General features: G+C 39.3%; 2 protein-coding genes across 5 annotated transcripts in view; one reads left to right on the top strand and one right to left on the bottom strand.

The window, feature by feature from the left end:
* The window catches only part of ubac2 (UBA domain containing 2), a 227,214-nt gene that overhangs the window by 86,219 nt on the left and 118,073 nt on the right, over positions 1-22,922 (top strand). The gene's annotated exons all lie outside the window — the stretch shown is intronic.
* On the bottom strand, positions 3,276-12,564 carry LOC122550499 (G-protein coupled receptor 183-like). 4 transcript variants are annotated; one of them, XM_043691299.1, is made up of 4 exons: positions 12,476-12,559; positions 11,328-11,447; positions 9,123-9,237; positions 3,276-4,652 (listed from the first exon to the last, which is right to left on the bottom strand). In XM_043691299.1, exon 4 carries the CDS (start codon positions 4,621-4,623, stop codon positions 3,508-3,510), a length of 1,116 nt encoding a protein of 371 aa, XP_043547234.1. In that variant the 5' UTR covers positions 4,624-4,652; positions 9,123-9,237; positions 11,328-11,447; positions 12,476-12,559; the 3' UTR covers positions 3,276-3,507. The 4 variants fall into 4 exon arrangements, with proteins under 4 accessions (XP_043547234.1, XP_043547235.1, XP_043547237.1 ...); XM_043691300.1 differs by lacking the exon at positions 11,328-11,447 and having other exon boundaries at positions 12,476-12,561; XM_043691302.1 differs by lacking the exon at positions 9,123-9,237.

The raw sequence follows: 22,922 nt of genomic DNA, 5'->3' as shown, positions 1-22,922 counted from the left end.
GGAATGTAGGATTGTGGGGATGGGGTGGGGTGGTGGGTCTGAGTGGATTACTGTTCAGAGGGGCGGTGTGGACTTGATGGGCCAAATGGCCTGTTTCCACACTGTAGGGATTCTATGATTCTGTGACCGGGGAGAAAGTAGGCCCTCTTAAAAGAACAACATTCTCAAAAATCATCAGCAAAACTGTTTATGTGTGGAACCACAGGAGATGGGGGTTCCACTATCTGAGCAGACAGGGGAAGCCCTAAAATGAGTTTTTTGCTTCGGTTTTCACCAAGGAAAGGGAACTTGTTGTCAATGAAAACTTAGAGGAAGTGGGATACAGTCTTGACCAGATCAAGATTGATGAAGTTGATGTGCTAGAAATTTTGGAAAACATTAAGATTGATAAGTCCCCAGGGCCAGACCAGATTTATCCTAGGCTACTCTGGGAAGCGAGAAAGGAGGTTGCTAAGCTACTGGCGAGGATATTTGCCTCCTCGTTCTCCACAGAAGTTGTACTGGAGGATTGGAAGGAGGCAAATTCTGTTCTTCTTTTCAAGACAGGTAATAGGAAAATCCCTGGCAATTACGACCACTCAGTCTTACATCTGTGGTCAGCAAAGTTTTGGAAAGAATTGTGAGGGATAGGATTTATGACTATTTGGCAAAGCATAGTGTGATTAAAGGCAGTCAGCATGGCTTTGTGAAGGGCAGGTTATGCCTCACAAATCTTATTGAGTTCTTTGAGCAGGTGACGAGACAGGTCGACGACAGTTGAGCAGTGGATGTGGTGTATATGGACTTCAGCAAGGCATTTGATAGGGTTCCCCATGGTAGGCTCATTCATAAAGTCAGGAAGTATGGGATACAGGGAAATTTGGCTATCTGGATTCAGAATTGGCTGGCTGACAGAAGGCAGAGAGTGGTTGTAGATGGAAAGTATTCTGCCTGGAGGACAGTGTTGAGTGGGGTCCCGCAGAGCTCTGTTCTTGGGCCTCTGCTCTTTGTAGTTTTTATAGATGACTTGGATGAGGAGTGGGTTAATAAATTTGCAGATGACACAAAGGTTGGAGGTGTCGTCGATTGTATAGAGGGCTACTGCAGGCTGCAGCGTGACATAGACAGGATGCAGAGCTAGGCTGAGAAATGGCAGATGGAGTTCAACCTTGATAAATGCGAAGTGATGCATTTTGGAAGGTCGAACTCAAATGCTGAAGATAGGATTAAAGACCGGATTCTTGGCATTGTGGAGGAACAGAAGGATCTGGGTGTGCAAGTACATAGATCCCCCAAAGTTGCCACCCAAATGGTGTTTTAGCTTTCATTAACAGGGTGATCGAGTTTAAGAGCTGCGAGGTTTTGCTGCAGCTCTACAAGTCCCTGGTGAGACCACACTTGGAATATTGTGTCCAGTTCTGGTCGCCCTGCTATAGGAAAGATACAGAGGCTTTGGAGAGAGTGCAAAGAAGGTTTACTAGGATGCTGCCTGGACTGGAGGGCTTGCCTTATGAAAAAAAGTTGAATAATCTCAGACTTTTCTCTCTGGAGAGAAGGAGGAAGAGAGAAGACCTGATAGAGGTGTACAAAATAATGAGAGAAATAGATAGATTCAGTAGCCAGAGACTTTTCCCCAGGGCAGGATTACTGGTACGAGAAGTCATAGTTTGAAGATATTAGGAGGAAGGTATAAAGGAGACGTCAGAGGTAGGTTCTTTACGCAAAGAGTTGTGAATGCATGGAATGCGTTGCCAGCTGTGGTGGTGGAAGTCATTGGGGACATTTAAGAACTACTGGACATGCATATGGATAGCAATGAGTTGAGGGGTGGGTAGGTTAAGTTACTATATTTTACATTAGGATTAAATCTCGGCACAACAACGTAGGCCAAAGGACCTGTTCTGTGCTGTACTTTTCTAAGTTCTATGGGTGAGAAACTAAATGAGATTTTGTGTCAGTATTTACTGAGAAGGAGGATTTGGAAGCTAGAGAACTTGGAGAAATAAATAGTGATATCTTGAAAAATGCCTTTATTACAAAGAAGGAGGTGCTGAATGTCTTAAATCCTCAGGCTCTGAGCAGTTGCATCCTAGAACTTTATGGGAAGGTGGGGAAGAGATGGCTGGGTCCCTTGCTGAGATAGTTGTATCATCAATAGCCACAGATAAGGTGCCACATGATTGGAGGGTGGCAAATGTGGTGCTATTATTTAAGAGAAGTGGAGCCAGGAAACTCTGGACCAGTGAACCTGACGTCAGTGGTGGATAAGTTGGTGGAAGGGAATCTTCGGGAAAGAATTTACATGTATTTGGAATGGCAAGGACTCATTAGGGATAGTCAACAAGGCTTTGTGCCAGGAAATCGATTGATTGAGTTTTTTAAAGTAGTGACAAAGAAGTTTGAAGGTAGAATGGTGAACATTGTCTATATGGACTTCAGCAAGGTGTTCGCTAAGGTACACTGTTTAGCAAGGTTAGATCACATGTAATCTATGGGGAGCTAACCGTTTGGACACGAAATTGGCTTGAAGGCAGGAGACAGAGGGTAATGGTAGAGGGTTGCTTTTCGGACTGGAGACCTGTGCCCAGCAGTGTGCTGCGAGGATCGGTGCTGGGTCCACTGCTTTTTGTCATTTATATAAAGGGTTTGGATGTCAATATAGGAGAAAGGGATAGTATGTTTGCCCATGGCACCAAAATTGGTGGTGTAGTGGATAGTGAAGGAGGTTATCTCAGAACATTATGAGACCTTGATTAGATGGGCCAATGAGCTGAGGAATGGCAGATGGAGTTTAATTTAGATAAATGAGGTTTTGCACTTTGGTAAGGCAAATCAGGTTAGGTCTTATACAGTTAATGGTAGGACCCTGGTGAGTATGGCTGAGCCAGCTGAAAGGGTGCAGGAAAAATTTACAAGATTTTGCCAGGGTTGGAGGGTTTGAGCTATGAGGAAAGGCTGAATAGACAGTGGCTATTTTCCTGGAGCGACAGAGGCTGAGGGGTGACTTGATAGAGATTTATGAAAACGTGAAGGGCCTAGATTGGCTATTTACCCTATGTCATTTTCCCTGGGATAGAGGAATCCAAAACTAGAGAGCATCGATTTAAGGTGAGAGAGGAAAGATTGAAACAAGACATAAGGGGCAACTTTTTCATGCAGAGGGTGGGAAGGTGTATTTAGAATGAACTGCCGGAGGAAGTAGTGGAGGCTGGTACAATTACAACATTTAAAAAAGGTATCTAGATGGGTATATGAAGGTTTCAGAATGATATGAGCCAAATGCTAGCAAATGTGGCTCAATCAGTTTCGGATATCTGGTCGGCATGGACAAATTGGACCTGTTTCCATGCTGTATGATTCTATGACTATTCCAGGAAAGTGAAAAACTACTTATAACTTAAGAAGGTTACCAAAAAACAGTTTACTTCTGTACAATTTGTGCAGGTAACATGGTTAACATACACATTGAGGTTTTTAGGCTGGTTGCCTGGCTTTTGTCTTTTCCTGTTATCCTTGAGGAAATTGTCTCTACAAGTTGGTGTCAGACGTTGTCCCTATTGCAGGCTTGTTATTCCCAACCCCAGGTGAGTAGTTGTCTGGGGTGGTCTTAACGCCACTTGAAATAGACACGCTAACGGGTTGTCTGAACATCTTGAGGACAATGCTCCTGTAACCTTTACAAGCAAAGAAATAGATGAAAGGGTCCAGGCAGCAGTTCAAGTTCATCACAGAAACAGTCGCGTGTAGAGCTACTTGAAAGTTCTGTTGCTCCTGGCAGGATATTTTGTACTGCAACTTTTTGATCATGTGTTGCACAATGGCCACGTGGTAGGGAGTGAAACATATAAAGAACACAAAGAGTACAAGCAGGATTACGTTGTTAGCTTTTTTGTTTCTTCCTGATTTTTCAGTTAAGGGGTTCTCCTTTGCTGATTTGAAGAGTTTAGAGCTGACCTTTGAGTAACAAAATAGCATGATAACCACGGGGAGCAAGTAACCGATTATACAAGCACCAAGCAGCATTTCTGGAAGATTTGGAATAGACTCAAAATTTGGGTATTCCATACATGTTAAGAAGTTGCCTTCAGCCATTTTGGACATTTTGATAAGCAACAGTGGTACCGTCTGGCAAAGAATAATTATCCACACAACAGTGCAGATTTTTTTGACGTTTCGGACGTTGCGGAACTTCGAATGTCGGAATGGATATATTACTGCGAGCAACCGATCCAAACTTAAGCAGGTCATGAAGCTTACACTGGCATATATGTTGCTATAACAAATAACTGCAGTAATTCTGCACATTATTTCACCAAATGGCCAGTTAAATCCTCGTGCATAGTATATTATTCGGGCAGGTAGAACAGCAGCAAAGAAAATGTCTGAGATTACCAGATTCATGGAGTAAAGTGTAGTCGAATTGATTTTTTTCTGCTTTTTTCTGATGGCGACTATGGCAAGGCCATTGCCAAAGACGCCAACAATAGATATAACACTGTAGATTATTGGCAAAACGATACGGGCTGTGTGGTGGTGGCTGTACAGATTACACACTGAAGTGTTAGTCGTTGAATTATTCACAGTTGAGTTTGCCTCCATGGAAACTGGAAATGTTGAATTTTTCACAGTCGGGTGTGCTCCCATGAGCTCTCCGGAAACTGGAACTGCTGCGGCTATATTAAACAAACAAATCTTAATTTCAGTTCAGGATTTATCACAGATTTATCATTAATCAAAGTCTGCTGTGGAAGTGGTTCAGTAAATAAAGGACAAAAGCAGTAAATTGTTAAGAACGGGAATGTACAGCCTGAAAGGGTGATGGAAGCCAATTTGATCATAGTTTTCAAAAGGGATATTGGATAAATATCTTTTTAAATTCTTTAATAGCAAGAGAGCATCATTGGTAAGATCAGCATTTAGTAGCCAGTCTGAATTGCTCTTGAACTGAATAGCTCATTTGGCTATTTTCAAAGGGTTGTTAGAGTTAGATAAAAGCTGTGGGTGCAGTGTCACAGGTAAGCCAAATCAAGTGGGAATAGCAGATTTTCTTCCTTAAAGACCTTTTGTGAACTATTCATTTTAAGAGTATCAGAGATGAAGAACTTCAGTTACGTGGAAACTAAGTCATGCGTGGTTTGGTCTTTAGAATAGACAAGTTTAAGCAGATATATATAGTAAAGATTAAACTCCATTCAAACACCTTAAAATTTTGACAATCAGGAGGAGCTGTTTAACTTTCAACTAGTTCTCCACAAGACTAGCAGAAGAATCAATAACACATTGATAGTTTGAAAGTAATTGATAATAGGAATAAAGTAGATATGAGAATTCTTCTTAAGCAACAACTTATGACTTGGTCTGTGCTGACTGAAAGAATGGTAGATTCAGTTGTATTATTCAATGTGGAATTGAATGTCTACCTGAAAGGAGAAAAAGTATTGCAGGGCTATGAAGGTGGCACCTCAAATAGTACAACACTTGATCACTACTGTACTAAGATTTTATACTCAAGTTTTAAGCAGGATTTGAACCCACAACCTCTGACTCAGTATGTTGGGCATTGAGTAAGGACAGCACTGAGCCTGGCATTGATGCACATGATTGACTCATTGCTTTTTGCCATTGACTATACCAGTTTACACTCGAGTTGCTCTCTGTCGTAAAAGGTAACACTCGTGTTAGTACAGGCAGAATCCTGCCACAGTCAAGAGTAAAGAAAATCAAACTGATCTTGCTAAGTAACTTACTGTCTTTAAATGAAGACTTTCATAGCATACTTCTGAAAATATTTGACTGAATATTTGCTGTACAAACTGTCTTTCATTGTCAGAGGTAATTTACTTTCATTTGACAATCTACAAGCAAGTTTGCTATAAGCCTTTATTTGTTTAATTATTTATTTTAAACTGATCACCTTACTAAAAGAAATTGTCTTCAGTTGCATGATGTTTTATTTTCATTATGATAGCTTCTTTCTTGTGAAACCATTGAAGACCTTTCAGTGTGTTACTGGAATCTTTGTTTTACTGATATTTCATTCATCTGTTTAATTTTAATTTTATGTCATTTAATGACCCTCTGAAACACAAGTAGTGCAGGGCAGGGGCAGAGGGATCTGGGTGTAACTATACAGTGATCATGGAACACGGCAGGGCAGGTAGAACAGTAATTAAAAAGGTGTACGAGGGCAGGTAGGACATGTTGAATTTATGTAAGGCACTTACTAGACCTCATTTTGAATACTGTCTACAGGTGTGGATGCCACATTATAAGGAGGCTGTAAAGGCATTGGAAAGAGTGCAGAAGTAAATTCTAAGAGTGGTTTCGGGGATGAGGAGTTTCTGTTTTGAAGATATATTGAAGAAGTTCAGACTGTTTTCTTGGAAGAGAAGGCATTGAAGGGGAGATCAGTTAGAGGTTTTCAAAATCGTGAGTGGCTGGATAGATTACACTTGGAAGACTATTTCTCACTCATAATAAGAACAAGATCAAGCTGTCATAGATTTAAAGGAATCAGCAAAAGAAGGAAGATTTAAGTGAGGAAAACCTTTTTCACCCATTGGGTAGTTAAAGTATGATGTGGAGGTGCTAGTGTTGGACTGGGGTGTCAAAGTCAGAAGTCACGTGATACCCAAGTTATAGTCCAACAGCTTTATTTGAAATCGCCGCTTTTGGAGCACTGCTGCTTTGTTAGGTGAACAACCCCTGAGGTGTTGCCTCTCTGCAGGACAAAGGGCTGAAGGAGCAGCACTCGGAAAGCTCATTATTTCACATAAACCTGTTGAATGTTAGTTAAAATATGAAATACACTGCCTAGAAGTGCATTGGAGGCAATCAAGAGAGCGTTGGATAATTATTTGCATAAGAATAATGGGAAAAGGAATAGCTAATAATGCTTGTCTAATGAGCTTGTGCAGGCACAAAAGGCTGAATGATCACCACTTGTGTCGTGACACTTCTGTTTTTCTGTGGCATTAATGATGCTATATAATAAGACCCTTAATGTAAGGTAGTTACTAAAGTATCAATAAGGAACATATCTCCACCCTGATAGTGTTGAGTGTATGGAAAGTACTGCATTTCATTCTAGTTCTTTTGCCATTTTTCTGTCAACAAGCTATGTTCTTCTGGTGCCATTGCCAACATATTCATTCCTTTTTTTTGTCTATCTTCTTCACTTTGTCTTTGCATCCCAAACTCTCAAACCCAAGCCTTCTAGAAGCATGATCTACAACTATCTTAGCACCTAATATTTCAGTACCAAATCTGTACAAATGCCTTTACTAATCTTCAAGCAAACTAAAGGAATGGCACCTCATCTTTCTTTTGGTCTTAAAATCAATTCAAATTATTTCAACTGCTAATGATTTCTCAAGCAGACATTTTCTCTGCAAATGCTGGTAATAATTCTCTTGGTGACATTTCCACCACCTCTGAATCAATCTTTTATTCCTTCATTTATACTATCACCACACCAGATCTTGCATAATCATCATGTGTCATAAAATCACTTCTGCTTTTCAATCTATCCCTTTGCTGTTATCTTCAACCCTGATCTTTTGGCTGCCTGTCTACCTGCTGAACAGAATCACAGAAATGTTATGGTGCAGAAGGAGCTGACTAGCTCTCCAAGTAAATATCATGACGCAGTGCAGTTTTCCTGCCTTTACCCCATATCCTTGTACATTATATAAATAGGAACAATCATCCAATGCCTCCTTGAATGCTTCAATGAAACCTACCTCTACCACATTTCTTGACAGTGCATTCCAGACCTAAACCACTCGTAATTTTTTTTTCTCTCATCACATTTGCTTCTTTGCAATTCATATTTAATCTGTGCCCTTTCATTCTCAATGATGTTATAAACAGTTTCGCCCTACTAGTCTAACTTCCACGCTCATGATTTTGAAAACTTCTATTGGATCTCCTCTATTGGATCTCCTACCCCATGGTAGGCTACTGCAGAAAATACGGAGATATGGCATTGAGGGTGAGTTAGAGCTCCTCTTAACTTTCTTCTCTCCATGGAGAATAGTTTCAACATCATCAATTTGTCTTTATAACTGAAGTTTCTCATCCCTGGAATCATTTTGTACTCCAAAGTGTTCACTTCCTTCCTATAGTGTAGAACTGTATACAATACTCTACCTGAAGCCTAGCAAGCCCTGTACAAATTCACCATAACATCCTTGTCCTTGTACCCTTATGTCCCGATTAATAAAGCTCATATTGCATGTTTTATTAATCATTCTATCTGTTCTATCACCTTCAACATACTGTACATATATACACTTAATGTAATTAAGTGTATATATGTAGATTACATGTATGTATGTAAATGTAATCTAATCTAAATCTAATCTAAAATCTAATCTTAACCCCTCCACACCTGTGCCCATTTAGAATTATACCCTTTATGTTGTCGGTCTGTGTTCCTTCAACTAAATGCATCACCTCGTATTCCTGTGCATTGAATGTCATTTCCCACCATCTGCCCATTCCACTAAATTGCCCATATCCTTTTGGAGTTCTACACTATCCTCTTCACTGTTTAGTGCTTCCATCTTTTATAGCATCTGCAAACATTGAAATTGCCCCTTGCACACCAAGATCTAGATGATTAATCTTTATCAGGAAATGTAAGGATGTTAATATCAAAAGCTGGGGATCACCACACCAGCCTGAAAATTATCCATTGACCTTTGCTATCTGTTTTCTATCACTCAGCCAATTTTGTTACTTACTGCCCTTGCTACTGTAACTTTTATTCCGTAAATTTTTCTCACAGATTTGTTGTGTGGCACTGTACCAAATGTCTTCTTGAAATCTGTATACACCACATCAACAGCTCATTGATCCTTTCTGCCAACTATTAGATCTTTAGCTTTTTCCAGTTTTAATGAAATATTGACCTGAAATACTTATAGTATTCTTGTTCTACAGATGCTGCCTAACCTATTTATTATCTGCCCACTGTATTCTGTTTTTATTTCAGATTTCTAACGCTTGGTTTTGCTTTCATCTTTACTAATTTTCTTCAGTTCTCTAATCTTTTGTCCAACCAACATCCTTTTTTAAACTTTTAATGTTTTCCCAGCTACCATCCAAACAACTGATCTGTCATCAACAGCCATACTTACCGAATGTCAAAACTAGTCGGTTATTCCTTATCTGTTAAGATGCTCACTCTTTTGCCGACATCCACACGAATATTCATAACTTTGGTCTAACCAACATTGGTCTTCATTCGATAACCTGTTATGACAAACAACTGTTGGCTGTTCATATCTTCCTGCCAAGCTTCATTATTGACAGTTCTGACAACTTTCACTATCTGAGAAATAATTTTCACCCTACCTCTACCATGTTTAAAATCTTGCTTGGAGCATATTCTGTATATAGTTATGTACTCTGTTTTATATATCTGAAGGCACTGGAGAAAGTATAAAAGTAAGATGAACAATAGTACTGAATTATTCCATTTATTAGGAAAGACAGAACAGGCTGGGACTTTTTTTCCTCAAAAAGCACTTTGTGCAAGTTCACCATCAGCCTCGATCACAAGTTTATATACTCTCAGCGTAAATGAGCAGTTACGATATGTAACGCTGACTGTACTCATCCCTGTGTTAAAATCCTTCATGATCTTGCCCCTGCCTATTGCTATAACCTGTACACCCTCAACCCTCCTGGAGAGTTGGCTTTGGTCTACTTTTGACCTCGTCTTATACATCCTTGGTTTCCTTTGCTCCATCAACAACAGCTGTGCCTTCCGCTCTCTTGGTGATTTGTCCTAGACTTCTCTCCCTATACCTCTCAGCACCTCACAGTTTCTTCAAAATAGTCTTTAAATCTTTGATTTGTTCTACCATCTCTTTCTTTTGCTTAATGTCATTTTTTTACCTGATAATGCTTTGATGAAGCACCTTGGAAAATGTTATTACTTTAAGGTGTTAAATACAAGTTCTTGTTTTAAGAGAAATTTATAGCAGAGAAGCTACGCTAAATCTACAAGCAACTTTAATTATACTGCACTTGGTGCACTGAACATTCCTGCTTTTCTTAACATAGGGATATAGAAGCACGAAGAGGAGAAAAAAAAATTGCAAGGTTGATGCCAGAACCGATAGGTTACAAAAATCAAGCATCAGGTAGTTGGGACTCGTCAAAATAAATTAAGGTTAAGGGTGTCCTGACAGATCTTTACAATTATAATGGCATTCAATAAAACTAGTTATATTAACGTTGATGATCATAAACAAATTTATTAATGATTTCAGGAAAAGCCTTTTGAGGATGATAAATGCATTACCTTGAGGGAGGTGCAAATGTAAATCTCCTTATCAAATGAAGGAGATGAGATGAAAAGTGTGGATACATTTAAGGGAAAGAAAGGAATAGAAGGATATGCTAATTAGGTGAGAGGAGTTAGATTAGGGCAAGGTTCTTGTTGAATATAAGATCATCTGACCAGTTGAGCTAAACGTTTTGTGTCATTCTGGGAGACTCAGATTTTGAAGTGAAGTCAAACATTGCTGGAAATCACAGTGGGTCAGACAGCATCCGTGGAGATAGAGCAAGCTAAGGTTTCGAGTCTAGATGACTCTTCAACAGAGCTGACATGGGATTTTGAATACCTGCTATAAATCTGTGAGACACTGAAGGGACAGGTTGACTGTGAAATGTGATTTCAGCTAGATGAATACCAGGAAGTGGCAATTCAAACTAAGGGAGAGAGTATTTGAGAGTAATTAACAGAATGTGATGATGAGGAACAGAGGGAGGAGAAACAAGTTTACTTATTCTGCTCTGAGTTTTCTGCACTATATAAAAGTGTAATTTGAGGGGCCCTCTTGTAGTATAATGCTAATGTCCCTACCCCAGGACCAAGAGGCACGGGTTCAAGACCTGCCTACTCTAGAGGTGTGTAATAATAATATATGGGTTGATTCGAAAAATTTGTTAATAAACACATTTAATTTGCTGCTTTGTGTCATTTCTTGCTTAATAAGTGCATATTTGAAAGGAATAATATGCTGCAGGATACATTCATTTAATAGCAAAGATTTGGAGAAGTTTCTGAAGGTTCTAGGAGAAAGTTAAATACATAAGAGACAAAGGAATTGATGGACATGCTGATAAAGTCAGATTAAGGAGGATGGGAGAAAGCTTTTGAGGGGTATATTCACGAAACATCAGTTGGCCAAATGGTTTGTATTTTTTTTATATGTACATATATGTAATATAAAATGAGGCTCAACAAGTCTCTTTGAACAATACTTGCTAAATCCAGAACCTCAATTAGTTAGAATGAGAGCTGATACATGACGATACAGGTTACACACCGTCTTTCACTGTTGCTGGGTCAAAAACGTGGAGCTCCCTTCTTCACAGTATGGGTATAGCTACACGCAATTTACAGCAGTGGTTCAAGGAGGCAGCTTGCCAGTATCTTCTCATTGGCACTAAGGGAGAGTGAGCAAATGTTGGCCTTGACAGCAATGTTCACATCCCATGATAAAATGAAAAAATTTAAAAAAAAATTCTGCATAGTGCATTAACACATTTAAAGTAACCCATATTGTTTGCTAACAAAGCATTAAAATATTCATGTACTTGAAAAAAAATACACTGTGCAAACTCATTACTAATGTTTCACAACTCAATGTTAGCTCATTTTGTGTGTAGAAGTAGCTCAATCCAAGAACACTGCAGATTAAACTATTTATTTTACAGGATATAGCTCTTAAATATAGTTCTCTACCACCATTTTTTTCTTATGGTGCTTGGAACAAAGTAACACTACTTGGATGAAGCCTGCGATAATAAACACCACAAGTTCTATTCTGATTACGTGTATTTATTTCTTGGTTGCTTGCACGCTTTCTACACTATTTCTCCTCTTCACTTTTGAACTTCTACTTTCCAACCTCCAACTCCCTCATACCTTTCCCCGCCCTAAGCACATTTCTTACTCGTATGTTACAAAATGGTTTTTCCATGATAATGTTTATGAACAGCAGTTTAATAATTTAAGTATGTTGTAGTTTTAAATGTTGGATTGTGGAGAAACTTGCATGACCGTTGCCATTTCTCAATGCATAAATTTCAATAGTTCAAATTATCTGCCATGCTACATGCTGGATTTGACACAAGGACTATCAGGATTATGAAAAGACTTAAATAAATCGTGACATAATTTTTTTGATTTATTCATTCAACTACTTTTGTCAGAAATTAAAACTGACGTTAGCTTTATTTTTTTCAAGAATTATTCTTGAAAAGATATTTTGCAAAATGATTTAAATTTATCTAATTGCAACCTCAAAGCATGTTAGTTATGCAGTAGCATCTGAGAATTATGTCTCAAGATAAAATATTTGAAGAAAGCCAACATGACTCTAAAAGTAAGCCACAATATTATTTTACAAATACAGTAAAATAATCCTCTCAATTCACAAATATTAAATTTTGAATAAGAGTCAATACTTACACTGAACACCTTCAACTTGTGTCTGTAGCTGGACCTATCCTCTAAGCTTATGATGTTGTGTCAAATTGTAAATCATTAGTACTGAAGGCACCTACCTTGTATCAGATAAAAGTAGTTTTGACGTGTTAGCTTTTTTTAAAGCTATGAGCTAAATCTTTGACGAGCATATCAGTTTCCTGTGGTTTAGGCTGTTCCATGAGAGTGTACAACTCTTCGTCCATTGATTTCTGAGAAGTGAAACTTGAAATGATTCTCACTTACTGAGTGTTAGAAAATTCCTGCCAATTATGAACAAAAATGGCTCAGAATTTGTGGCCTTTCATGTATACACAATTAGTCAGACTATTTCCCTCAAACTACAATTTGAATAAAAATGTTTCTATGGACAGACAAATTGGTAAAAAAGAGCAGAAGGACAACGAGCATGGTGAATTAAAGGACCAGCAGTCTATCACCTTAATCCATGAGTTTTAAGGATTAGGAAAGAAACAGGGATGATGCAAAAGGAAATATGGTGAATTAGAATCAAATCAGAGAAACAAAAAGAGAGAAAGAAAGATTGGACTGAGGGAAAATGAATAAAGACAAAGAACACGTAGGAAGAGAATAAAACCTTCTGGATGTTAAAAAGTTCTCGAAGGAGGATATATAATTTGCTCAGAAAGCTAGTACTTCCAATTAAACCTGTTGGACTATAACCTGGCGTTGTGTGACTTTTAACTTTGTACACACCAGTCCAATTCTGCCATCTCCAAATCATGACCACTTGCAAAAATATGACTCCACAGTTCACTGTCTCACCTCGAGAAGTTCACTGGCTTTGCAATGACCATATTTTTTGTGTCAAGGGTGATTTAAGTTATTAGGTATTAGCCTTACTCTGTGACATACTTAATGAGTAATTAATGTACTTGCAGCAACTTCACAGAACTCTCAAAGACATTCAAGGACGAGTGGCTGGTTTTGAGTTTGAGGCAGAGCAATCTGTGGTGTTTCACAACTCATGAGAAATCACTTTATCCCCACAAGTTGCTGGAAAATTTACTCATCAGTCGCAGAGAGCATCATTATGCTCATTTTTAATTCAATAGGAAGTTCTGCAGTATGGTGTTCAGTGTAACTGGATCACTATTCCATATTTACAAATTAATTTGTGGGAACGCCTGCCCCAGAGTGAAAGTACAAATAAGAGAAAGTGCCTCCATCTTGTATCTTTGTGAGCTGAGTACGATTTGCTTTCGGAATTTAGCAGAGCTTGCTGACTGGCTGAAACAAAATTGTACCACAGGTTGACAAAGCCACAACAGAAAATGCAAACCACATACTAGGTTCATTTTTAAAAGGGATAGAATTAAAAAAAGTGTACAGGGTGTGTTAAAGATCAGTATATTGACAGTGTTCCCTACTGGGTGTGTTTTTTTATTAGAGTGAAACTAGAACAGGTGTCCTTGCAACCACTTTCTCACCCATCCCAAAGATTAGCTTAATTGTATTTAGTGTGGACTGTCATGCCTTATAGGGGTAGCATGTTGAAAGTTGAGCCCAGCTATCCTGGAATCATTGCATAAGTTAAAAATTTTATGAAAGTATGCAAAATTCCTCAATTTTCCTGTCTTCTTAAAACTGGATTTCTGTATTTAACAAGAATAGTTATTTATTACAAATAAAAGATTCTAACTACAAATAACTGTGACATTATGAACTGTCAACATATAACTCTACCAGTTAAAACTGTACATTCCCCTTATAAAACTTCCCCTATGGTCACACACAGATAGATTGAGTGGGACAAAAAAATGTTGTATTATGGTAGAGGGGAAAATGGTGAAGGTGGTTCAATGGTCCCCGTCCACAGGCTTCATTGATTATCCCTTTGGCTTGCTGCTTCATGATCCCTCTTCTTGAGGTTCTTTCACTTGCTTGTAGGAGGCGCAAAGTAACCGGTTCACAACTTATAAAATCTCTACCTTATTGATTAAAGGCAACAGCTTACAGCAATTGGTGAGGGAAAATAAATGGGCTTTCCTCAGGCTTAGGTGTTTTTTAACTACAGGGAAAAGGACACCACCTGCCCTTCCAGAAATACAAATGCTTCTGGCTGTATCATTCACACCCACAAGCTGTTTAGCTACCTGTGTCATTGACAACTGGTTATCACTCTACAGGCCAATGAGTTCCTTTAATTTCTGACAAAAGTAGTTGAATGAATAAATCAAAAGATTATGTCACAACCTACTAAAAAAGGCATTTCATAATTATGATGTACCTTGTTTCAAATACAGCATGTAGTATGGCAGACAATTTAAACTATTGAAATTTGTTTGGACAAAACTCATTTTATGAAGTGATTTTCATCCACAACTAAACTCCTCCCATGTTGAACAAATAGCAGTATGAACAAACACCAGTGTAAACAACACTTAAGTGCTATTAGCTTGCTTTTAAAGAGTGTGGTATTCACTTAACCCAATCCTTGGTTTTAAACTGTCTTTTTCCCATTTCAGTCCACAATCAAAAATACAGAGGAATAAAAGATAGGGTCTTCACAGGGCAGATGCCAAAATTCTGGATTAGTGGTGCTGGAAGAGCACGGCAGTTCAGGCAGCATCCAAGGAGCTTCGAAATCGACGTTTCGGGCAAAAGCCCTTCCAAAATTGTCAGCCCATTCAACATATATAAAATGTACAATTATGGATCAATCTAGCTTGTTAAAAGTTGAGTTGACTAAGATATAATATAAAATTGGTGTTGGCAGCTGGGCAAGGGTGGGTAGCATGGTTTTAAGACAATAAAACATAGAAGTGGAAGTGGGCCATTATGTGTATCGAGTCTGCTCTGCCATTCAATTAGATCATAGTTGATTTGACAATCCTCAATTCCCCTTTCCTGCTTTTCTCCAAAATCCTGAATTCCCTTACTGGTTAAAAATATGTCTATCTCAGCCTTGAAAATGCTTAATAACCCAGCCTCAGCAGCCCTCTGTGGTCAAGAATTCCACAGATTTATTATCCTCTAAGGGAAGAAATATCTTTGTCTTGTGCAACCACCTATTCTGCAGTGATGCCCTTTGATTCTAGACTACCCCACAAGGGGAGGAAACCTTTACACATCACTCACTGAAGTCCCCCAAGAATCTTTATGTTTCAATAAGGTCACCTCTTATTCTTCCAAACTCCAAGGAGTACAGGCCAAACCTACTCAAGGTCTCCGAATAACATAGTCCCTCTAAGCCCGAGACCAACCAACAGAACCTTCTCTCCAATGACTCCAAAGCTTACGGTGTAGGTTTGCTTGCTGAGCTGTAGGTTTAATATCCAGACATTTCATTACCTGGCTAGGTAACATCATCGGTGGTGACCTCCAAGTGAAGCGAAGCAAAGCTGTTGTCTCCTGCTTTCTATTTATATGTTTGTCCTGGATGGGGTTCCTGGGGTTTGTGGTGATGTTATTTCCTGTTTGTTTTCTGAAAATGAACAGGAAATAACACCACCACAAACCCCAGGAACCCCATCCAGGACAAACATATAAATAGAAAGCAGGAGACAACAGCTTTGTTTCACTTCACTTGGAGGTCGCCACTGATGATGATACCTAGCCAGGTAATGAAATGTCTGGATATCAAACCTACAGCTTAGCGAGCAAACCTGCATCCTAAACCTCAACCTGAGCTACAAACCTTGCAAAAAAGACTCCAAAGCTACTATAGCTCTCTTTAGATAAGGGAGAGGACAAAACTGGTCACTGTATTCCAGCAGTGGTCCGGCTGATGCCTTCTATATTTTTTTCAAGGCCTCCCTATTTTGATACTCCATTTCCTTTGACCTAAAGGCCGGCAGTCTACTTTCTAAACTAAAATGAGAAAATGCTGGAGAAGCTCAACAGGTCTGGCAGCCTCTGTGGTGAGAGAAGCAAATTTGGAAGGACTCTTCTTTGGAACTCCAGAAGTTAAGAACAGGCATAACAAGTGTTGGAATGAAAGAGGGCTATCTGTGCAAAGTGCCCTTTGTGCATAGGCAGAACAATTCCTAATTGCATGGACCCCCAAATTCATTAAAGCCTAACACCCAATGTGTCTTATATATACCGGAGCTCAACAGAGCCCACAGCATGGGACTAATTATAGTCCCAGCATTGTCCTCCATTGAAGTCTGGCCCTTCTGTGAAGTCTGGAGCTGCCATTCAATCAGATTGGTAGCGGTTGCAGAGGGTGGATCTCCTGTCACTGATGGGTGTAAGTCCCATCTTCCACTAATTTAGTTTGCCAATAGCATATTATTACTGAGATGCAGACTTGTTCCATGTCTAGCTGCCAACTTTAATTCTGGGGCCTCTGTAAATTTCTGGAGGATGCAGGAGGATTGGAGAAGGTGCAAAGACAAGCATCACAGAACTGAGAAGTTCTAACTAATGTGAAACACTGAGTAAACTGGGGTACTTTTTGTCTGGACAAAAAAAAGTGGGGTATGCTGCGTCTACCTTTTTCAGTGCTCTCCCTCTGGTACCAAAATCCCCAATCAATGTCTTTATCACATTGTTATCTGATTTTATCCTTATGCTATCCTTGGGTGCTTCCACTTGCCCCACGCTGTAAGCATTTGGTTTCTTGACATTGTGCTGCACGCCTGTATACATTAAAGTTCATAGACATCCCCTGTTCACACCCCCAATAAAACCAAATCTGTACCTTTTTCTTCACTGCCCTGTATAATAGCATGCTCTGGATGTCATACTTCTAATTTCATGTGGATTTATTCACAACTTTATTTTTATTGAGATCGGTACACAATGAAAATTTTAAAAACATAATTCTCATAATGAATCTGACTTCCAATCTGTCCAGCTATTCCATGCACATTAGTGAGAGCAAGAGTCTGTGATAGGTAATTTGAGAGATGCGCAACACAAAATAATCCTGTTTAACATGTAGTTATCAGCACAAGCAGAACAATTATGTTTTGTATCAGATAGGTGAATTTATGATAATCATAATCTCTTCTGAATGAGCTTTAAAGCACTGTAATTGCATCATTACAACAGCATAGATTTGACAGTTTTATTTCTTGAATAATTCAAGTATTAGGCTGCAACTCAATTCCTGGTAAATATTTTGTTTTACTTTAAGCACAAAGTTTCAGTGTCTCACACTGCTGCGGTTTTCGAGTCAGAGAAATACAGCACGGAAACAAACCATTCGGTCCAAATCGTCCATGCTGACCAGGTATCCTAAATAAATCTAGTCCCATTTGCCAGCATTTAGCCCACCTCCCTCTAAACTCTTCCTATACATATACCCCCATCCAGGTGTCTTTTAAGTGTTGTAATTGTACCAGCCTCCACCACTTCCTCTGGCAGCTCATTCCATACACGCACCAACCTCTGCATAAAAAGGTTGTCCTTTAGTTCCCATTTAAATCTTTCCCCTCTCACCTTAAACCTTTGCCCTCTAGTTTTAGACTCCTCCCCACCCCGGGAAAAGACAGTGTCTATTTACCCTATCTATGCCCCTCATGATTTAATAAACCTCTGTAAGGTCACCCCTCAGGTTCCGAAGCTTCAGGGAAAACAGCCTCTCAATTCAGTAGCTGAAACGCTCCAACCCTGGCAACATCTTTGTAAATCTTTTCTGAACCCTTTCAAATTTCACAACATCTTTCCTAAAGCAGGGAGACCAGAATTGCACTCAGTATTCCAATAGTGGGCTAACCAATGTCCTGTACAGCCACAACATGACCCCCAACTCCTTTAGGGAGAAAGTGAGGTCTGCAGATGCTGGAGATCAGAGCTGAAAATGTGTTGCTGGAAAAGCGCAGCAGGTCAGGCAGCATCAGGGAACAGGAGAATCGGCGTTTTGGGCATAAGCCCTTCTTCAGGAGCGTTTACTCAATGGTGATCCTGGCATTTTGTCTACTAATTTGGAATAGTGAGTTTGACATGAAATAATTTTTAGGTATAATCAAAGTTAGATGGTAGCTCAATGAATGAACATGCCTTGAGTGTTTACAGAGGCATTGCAACCATAACCATTTGAGAATCCAGCTTTGAACCAACATGGTTGATTTTCAGTTTCAGGTATCCTTCCAACTGTAGGTGGCCAAAGAAAGCACTGATCACTTGACCTATATTAGATCCCGGACCGACAGTACCTCAGTTGTCTCATTTTCATTCTTGATTTTCAATCCCTCCATGACTTCTACACTGCCTATCTCTGTGACCTTCTTTAACCTAACAGTGCTCTAAGATCTCTGCACCTCTATAATTTTGGCTTCTTGTACATCAATGAATTTAATCACACCATCTTTAATGGTCGTGCCTTCAGCTGCTAATGATCAAAGCTCTGGAATTGACAGCTAAACTTTTCTACCTCTTTCTGCTCTGTTAAGATTCACCTGAAAACCCAAAACTTTTGTAATTCATTTGTTTTTGACCATCATCATTTGAATTACTTCACATTGGGATAGATGTAAATGGCAGAAAGATTTAAAAATATAATTTACCCCATCAGGGACTTACTCTGCACATCTGGTTTGGTCAGGTCTGTAATCCATTTAAGAACTGATAGAGGTTCTGGAACATAAGTGTGTGTGTGATAGAAAGATTTAGATTTCTGCAACACCTTTCATGAGTTGTGTGTATCCAAAAGAGCTTTATAGTCATTTATCCACTTTCTTTGTAGTTTATTCACTGTTGTAGTACAGGAAACACGGCAACTAATCTGTGCGTAGCATGGTTCACCAACAGTAAAGTTTGCTGAACATCACTTGGCATGCCCAGAGGGCTTTAATGAGATTGGAGTGAAGTGGCAAATGTAAGGACTCACACTGCAAACTTCCATGTGTTCACTTGGTACCACTCTTATTTCTGAATCAGAAGAGTTTTTGTTCAAGTCCCACCTTGGATATGCACGCATATAATCAAGAAAAGCTGACAAATTTTCTTGGTCATCATTTTGTGACTCCAAGATGCAATATTCAATATTTAGGCCATTCAGATCACACTTGCAAGCATCCTTGAAGTGGAGTGTTGAATGCTGCATTGGTTATCTGGGATCTGGCTGTATCATTATGTGGAAAGGTCTTGGGTGTGCAAACATTTTCCATCCTGCAGACATGCCTGATACAAAGAAGCTGCCGCTTTGGTTCATGGATGCCAGTGCACTTGACAGTTCTGCCTCTAAGACTGCTGCTTTAGTGTTTGTGTCTTGCTTGGAAAAGTATGTAATGTGTCAACAAGATAGAAATGTTGAGCTTCAGTTAAGACTAGATGAAACAAAGCCAAAGTCTCTGTACTTGAATGCATGTAGCATCAATAATAAGGTAAACAAATTGATAGCACACATTGAAAGCAGAATTTGCTGACACTGACAACTGTGGGCAACTACCTTGAAATAAATATGATCTGATAACAATTACAGACATGGGGTTACATTTTGACAAGGATTGGGTCTTAAATATTGAAGTGTATATGACATTCAAGGAGAGGAAACTTAGAAGCTCGGTAAATGTGGAGGAGTAGGATTTTTAATCAAAAATGGCATTTGTGCACTAGTTAAAGATAACCATAGTTCAGGCAATCAGAATTTGGACTCATTTGAGCGGAGATGAGAAACACTAGAGAATAGAAGTCACTAGTAGAGGTGCTCAGCTGACCCATGAGCAACAATGCAGTGTTGGGTTAAATATCCAAAATGAAATATTGACTGCTTGTGATACAGGGATGATAATAATGATGGGTGAATTTAATCTAATATAAACTGGAAAAATCAAATTGGCAGTAAGGGCCAAAGTGAAAAGTTCATAGAATACTTCCAAGATGGGATACTTCCTTTACTCTGATCATTGCTAAACTTGATCTTGGATTACTTTGCGCAAACACTAGATTTTTTAAAAAAAACTAATTCCATTACTAACTGCTTGATTTTTGAATAAAGAGGTTGTGATTAGATTAGATTAGCTTATTTATAGTGTGGAAATAGGCCCTTCGGCCCAACAAGTCCACACCGACCCGCCGAAGCGCAACCCACCTATACCCCTAACCTAACACTACGGGCAATTTAGCATGGCCAATTCACCTGACCTGCACATCTTTGGACTGTGGGAGGAAACCGGAACACCAGGAGGAAACCCACGCAGACACGGGGAGAATGTGCAAACTCCACACAGTCAGTCACCTGAGGCAGGAATTGAACCCCGGTCTCTGGCGCTGTGAGGCAGCAGTGCTAAGCACTGTGCTGTGTTTAGGTGCTTATTCAGTTATGTATAGTAAATATATTATAAAATAGTTTGTTTCCAATATAGATTGGCAATTCCAATTTAATTAGGAAATAATTAGACTAAAGGAGAGAAAGACACATTGTGATGAAAGTTCATAATATATATTTATTGTTTGGAAACTTGCGTCAAAAGTAGCAAAATGATGCAGAGCGTTAAGAATTTCTATACTGTGTGTCGTGCAGGGCGTAATTGGTGGTTTCAATTTAAATTTGTTCTGTGCATGGTATCAAGGTGTCTGGAGATTTGTTTTCTCTACCAGCCTTTGAATGAAGTCTTTAAGACCCTTGAGTTGAATAGTTTAGTGCATGAGAAAAAGGTGTAGAGAAGAGAAAAAGAGCAGTTGTTCCTTAGTGACCGGAGTCCAGTAATACAGAAGATCAGAACATTCCAGAAGAAGTCCGGTAGAGTGTAACTTCATTCAGAGACAATTGCTGTTAATAACAGTCTCCAAAGCAACAGCGCTAGGGAAGAAGTGCTGAGTTGCTTAGAAGAAAACTCCAGGAGAAGACGATGGTGGAGACAAGAGTTTAATTAACCCATGTTTATTAACAAATGTTAACAACTTGTTAAAGAGACATAAACTAAAGAAAATAACATTATGTGAAATTAAAAATTTGCCAAAAATAAACTGATGACAGTTATTCTAACTGAACAGAATGGAAATTGGAGTGACCCATCAATGAGGTTTGAATGCCTTTAATGTTATTGTTGAGGATTGAATCTTTATTTCTGCTTTATGTAATAAGACTGTTTCAAACAGTTTTTGTATCACCTAGTTCATTTTTATTTTGGCCATAGGCATCACTGGTCAGGCCAGCATTTATTGGCCATCCCTGGTTTCCCTTGAGAAGATGGACAGCTGTCTTCTTGAACTGCTCAGTCCTTGTGCTTCAGGTAGACCCACAGTGTTGTTAGGGAGGGAATCCAGGATTTTGACCCAGTGACAGTGAAGGAACGATGATGTAATTTCAAGTCAAAATCATGAGTGGCTTGGAGGGGAACTATGTATCTGCTGCCCTTATATCTCTAAATGGTAGTGCTTAGAAAGTGCTCTCTAAGGATCTTTGATGTATTTCAGCAGAGCGTCTTGTAGATGGTATACATTGTTGCTACTTAGCCTTCATGATGGAGGGAGTGGATGCTTGTGGATGTGGTACCAAATAAATGGGCTGCTTTGTCCTCAATAGTTTCAAGCTTCTCAAGTTTTGTAGGAGCTCCGCTCATTCAGACAAGTGGGGATTATTCTATCACATTCCTTAGGTGTGCTTTGTAGATGGTAGACAGGTTTTGTGGAGTTTGGAGGTGAGTTACTCACTGCAGTATTCCTTATGTTTGACCTGCTCTTGTAGCCATTGTATTTAAATGACTGGTCCAGTTCTGGCCAATGGTAACATCCAGTATGTTGAAGATGGGAATTCAGAGATGGGCTCACCATTGAATGTTAAGGGATGGTGATTGGTGATGGTCATTGCCTGACATTTGTGTGGCATGAATGTTAGTTGCCACTGGTCAGCCTAAACCTGAATGTTTTCCTGCATATGGATATAAACTGCTTCACTATCTGAGGAGTGATGAATGGTGCTGAACATTGTGTGATCAATTGTAAACATCTCCACTTCTGACCTTATGGTGGAGGGAAAGTCATGGAATAAGTAGCTGACTATGATTGGGTTTAGTTTATAGAATAGATGATAGAATCCCTACAGTGTGGAAAGAGGCACTTTGGCCCAACAGGTTCACACCGATCCTCCGAAGAGTAATCTACTCAGACCCATTCTCCTACCCTATTACTCTAATTGATGCTGAGTAATGCATCTAAACTACACAGCCCTGGCTATGGCAATTTAGCATGGCCAAATCACCTGGCCTGCACATCTTTGGATGTGGGAGGAAATCAGAGCACCCAGAGGAAACCCACACAGACACAGAAAGAATGTGCAGACTTCACACAGACAATCACCCGTGGTTGGAATAGAACCTGGGTCCCTGGTGCTGTGAGGCAGCAGTGCTAACCACTGAGCCACCGTGCCACCCTATTATTAAACCTCTTATTAAAAGTGAATATTTTGAATGACTGACCACCACCCGTAAAGAAATTCTAAAAATAAAATTTGAAGTCAATCAAGCCACATTTCACTCTAGGATCTGACTTGACTAGTGTTACCATCAGATGGGAT

Source organism: Chiloscyllium plagiosum, chromosome 6 (assembly GCF_004010195.1).
Source record: "Chiloscyllium plagiosum isolate BGI_BamShark_2017 chromosome 6, ASM401019v2, whole genome shotgun sequence".
Taxonomy (NCBI): Eukaryota; Metazoa; Chordata; class Chondrichthyes; order Orectolobiformes; family Hemiscylliidae; genus Chiloscyllium; species Chiloscyllium plagiosum.
This window is presented reverse-complemented; position numbering and strand designations above follow the sequence as displayed.

Excerpts from the sequence above, each read along its gene's own strand:
- LOC122550499 (XM_043691301.1), bottom strand. The coding sequence starts at position 4,623 with ATGGGAGCACACCCGACTGTGAAAAATTCAACATTTCCAGTTTCCATG.